The sequence below is a fragment of the Orycteropus afer genome, unplaced genomic scaffold, assembly GCF_000298275.1.
Source record: "Orycteropus afer afer isolate SDZICR_OR568_19922 unplaced genomic scaffold, OryAfe1.0 scaffold00114, whole genome shotgun sequence".
NCBI classification, from domain to species: Eukaryota; Metazoa; Chordata; class Mammalia; order Tubulidentata; family Orycteropodidae; genus Orycteropus; species Orycteropus afer.
This window is the reverse complement of record NW_006921701.1, coordinates 6,013,252-6,015,678: the sequence shown is the minus strand read 5'-3', so window position 1 is coordinate 6,015,678 and position 2,427 is coordinate 6,013,252. Positions and strand designations below refer to the sequence as shown.

The 2,427-nt window shown below is 37.9% G+C and overlaps 1 protein-coding gene across 1 annotated transcript in view; it reads left to right on the top strand.

Moving 5' to 3' along the window:
- Nucleotides 1-2,427, top strand: part of POLQ (DNA polymerase theta) — a 222,700-nt gene that overhangs the window by 140,127 nt on the left and 80,146 nt on the right. The window contains exon 23 of the mRNA XM_007943887.1: nt 1,567-1,693. Within this exon, the coding sequence (XP_007942078.1) occupies nt 1,567-1,693 (127 nt within the window). The remainder of the gene's footprint in view (nt 1-1,566; nt 1,694-2,427) is intronic.

Genomic DNA, 2,427 nt, shown 5'->3' with positions numbered 1-2,427 from the left:
GTGTCTGTGTTAATTGGTTTCCCTTTTCTTTGTTGAAGAGGATCTGTGCAATCCTTCTGCCTAGTCCGCCATCTTGCCGGATCTCCTCATATAAGGAGAAGTTTTAAGAAAATGTCTAGCTTTTTGGCACATTTGGATCCTGCTTTTGGCCAAGTCTTCATCTCCAGTTCCTGGACTTGAGCCAGTGGTCTTCCATGTTGCCTGTCAGTCTTGGGATTGTGCCATTTACTTGTTGATCTTGGGTTTGTCAGCCTCAGCAGCTTGCAGCTCCCTGAGTTATAAGAAGCTCCCAGCTATAGGGGGCCTGGAATAAGAGGCAGAGCTAAAGCCCAAGTTGGAGGGGCCTTTGCCCATCCCCTTAGAGCCAGGACTCTCGGAAACCCAAGGAGGGGTCACTATGAGTTGGGAGTGACTCACCAGCAGTGAGTTTTGAGTTTAAACCATAAGAGAATAAATTCCTGTTTGTTAAAGCCATCTACATGTGGTATTTCTGTTATGGCAGCACTAGAGAACTAAGACACTATGTATGTATTATTAAAACTGTAGTAACAAAATTAGTAAGAAATTGTTTTTTGAACACTACTTATGTGTTTTAGAAAAATTCAATAAATAGACACATAAAGTATAAAAATATTAGGGGGAAACAGGTTATCAATGTTACAACAAATCATTATTTACTAGAAAATTCATTAACCTACCTGTTCTAGTTTTCAACCATGGTTACTGTTGTCATCAATGATTAGTGATAATGATGATGAAGAAAACAAGCCATGTGGCTTCTTGAAAGTGATGTTCCAGTTGCCACATCTCATTGCAACTCTGTCTCCTGCATTAGCTAATTCTCCGGTTCCAGTTGTCCTCTTCATTATCCAGCTGTTCTTCTCCAAATCCCCTTTTCTTTATCTTGTGCATTCTCAGCTTTTAGAGTCTTCAACAGCTATTTCTTTTAGGATCCATTTGATTAGCCTTATAGTTGTAGTTGTAACTAATAAATTGCTAATATATTTTATAGTACTGACATCTGGTACTCATAACTATAGCTTAGGAATAAGTCAGTTTATCAAATTCTTATCATAGGATTGTTTTCTTGAGAGCTAGGCTAGTGTAAAACATGGTATTGTAGCTGATTCATATGTTTATTTATAGTGGGATTGGTCTTATATTTATTTTATCATCTTTAGACACATGAACATGATAATATTTCACTTAAATATAAATTTTTATTTTTAATTTAGTAATGACAGAGGAATCCCTGGGTTTCACAAACACTTGAGCATTTGACTACTACCTGAAAGGCTGGTGATTCAAACCCACCCAGAAATGGCTTGGAAGATAGGCCTGTGATCTGCTTCTGAAAGGTCACAGCCTTGAAAGCCCTGTGGAGCAGTTCTACTCTGCACACACGGGGTTGCCATGAGTTGGCATCAATCAATGGCAATTAACAACAACAAACAAGGATAGAGTATGTGTTTTTAAGAGACTTTAGAAATGCAATGACTGTTAAAATAAATGTCCAACGTTTTACTTTCTAATTTTAATGTGTTCTTCATTCTGGTTGATTTTTAGGACGAATTACCTTCACAGACCCAAATATTCAGAACGTACCAAAAGATTTTGAGATCAAAATGCCAATACAAGTAGAGGAAAGCCCACCTTCCCAAGCCCTTGGCAGAGGCCGAATTTCTATGAACAGGTAGACTCTACTTATCTGTCTAGGTTTTAATATACATTTGCCAATATGAATGGCTCAAAAATAACCTATTGGACAAAGTAATGAAATTAGTATAATTTTATTTTCCAGGCACTACACACTTCAGAGTCTGAGTCTCTATAAAGAAGCTTGTAACTGATAGTAAAAGGCTGAAAAATTTGGCCACTAATTATATCAACCAAGGGAGCTCTGGTAGCGTAGTGCCTGAGGCACTTGACTGCTAACCAGAAGGCTAGCGGTTCAAACCCACCAGCCATTCCTCAGAAGGAAGGTTGGGCAATCTACTTCCGTAGTGTTACTGCCTTGGAAACCCAAGGAGCGGTCGCTATGAGTCAGATCTGACTCGATGGCACATAACAACAACAACAATTATATCAACCAGTAGTATATGCATAATGAAGTCATAGTCTAAAGGGAAGAGCTTCTCCATCCACACACACAAAAGGAAGAAATAGCACAGAGATAATTTATAGTTGATGTGGCCATAGAGATGTTGAGTGAAGTTAAATGTCAGTGAATCCTCTCAGAACTAGTTTGTGGGAAAGGTTATTACAGAAATATCTTATTGAAGGTTTGCTAAAATAGGTCTAGGATCATTGTTAATCTTTAAAGTGAGTCTCAGATATTAAGACTGCTTCTAAGTTTCTTAGGTGGAAATAATGACTCTACTGCAAATCAGGCTATATATATATATATATGTTGTTGTTGTTGTTGTT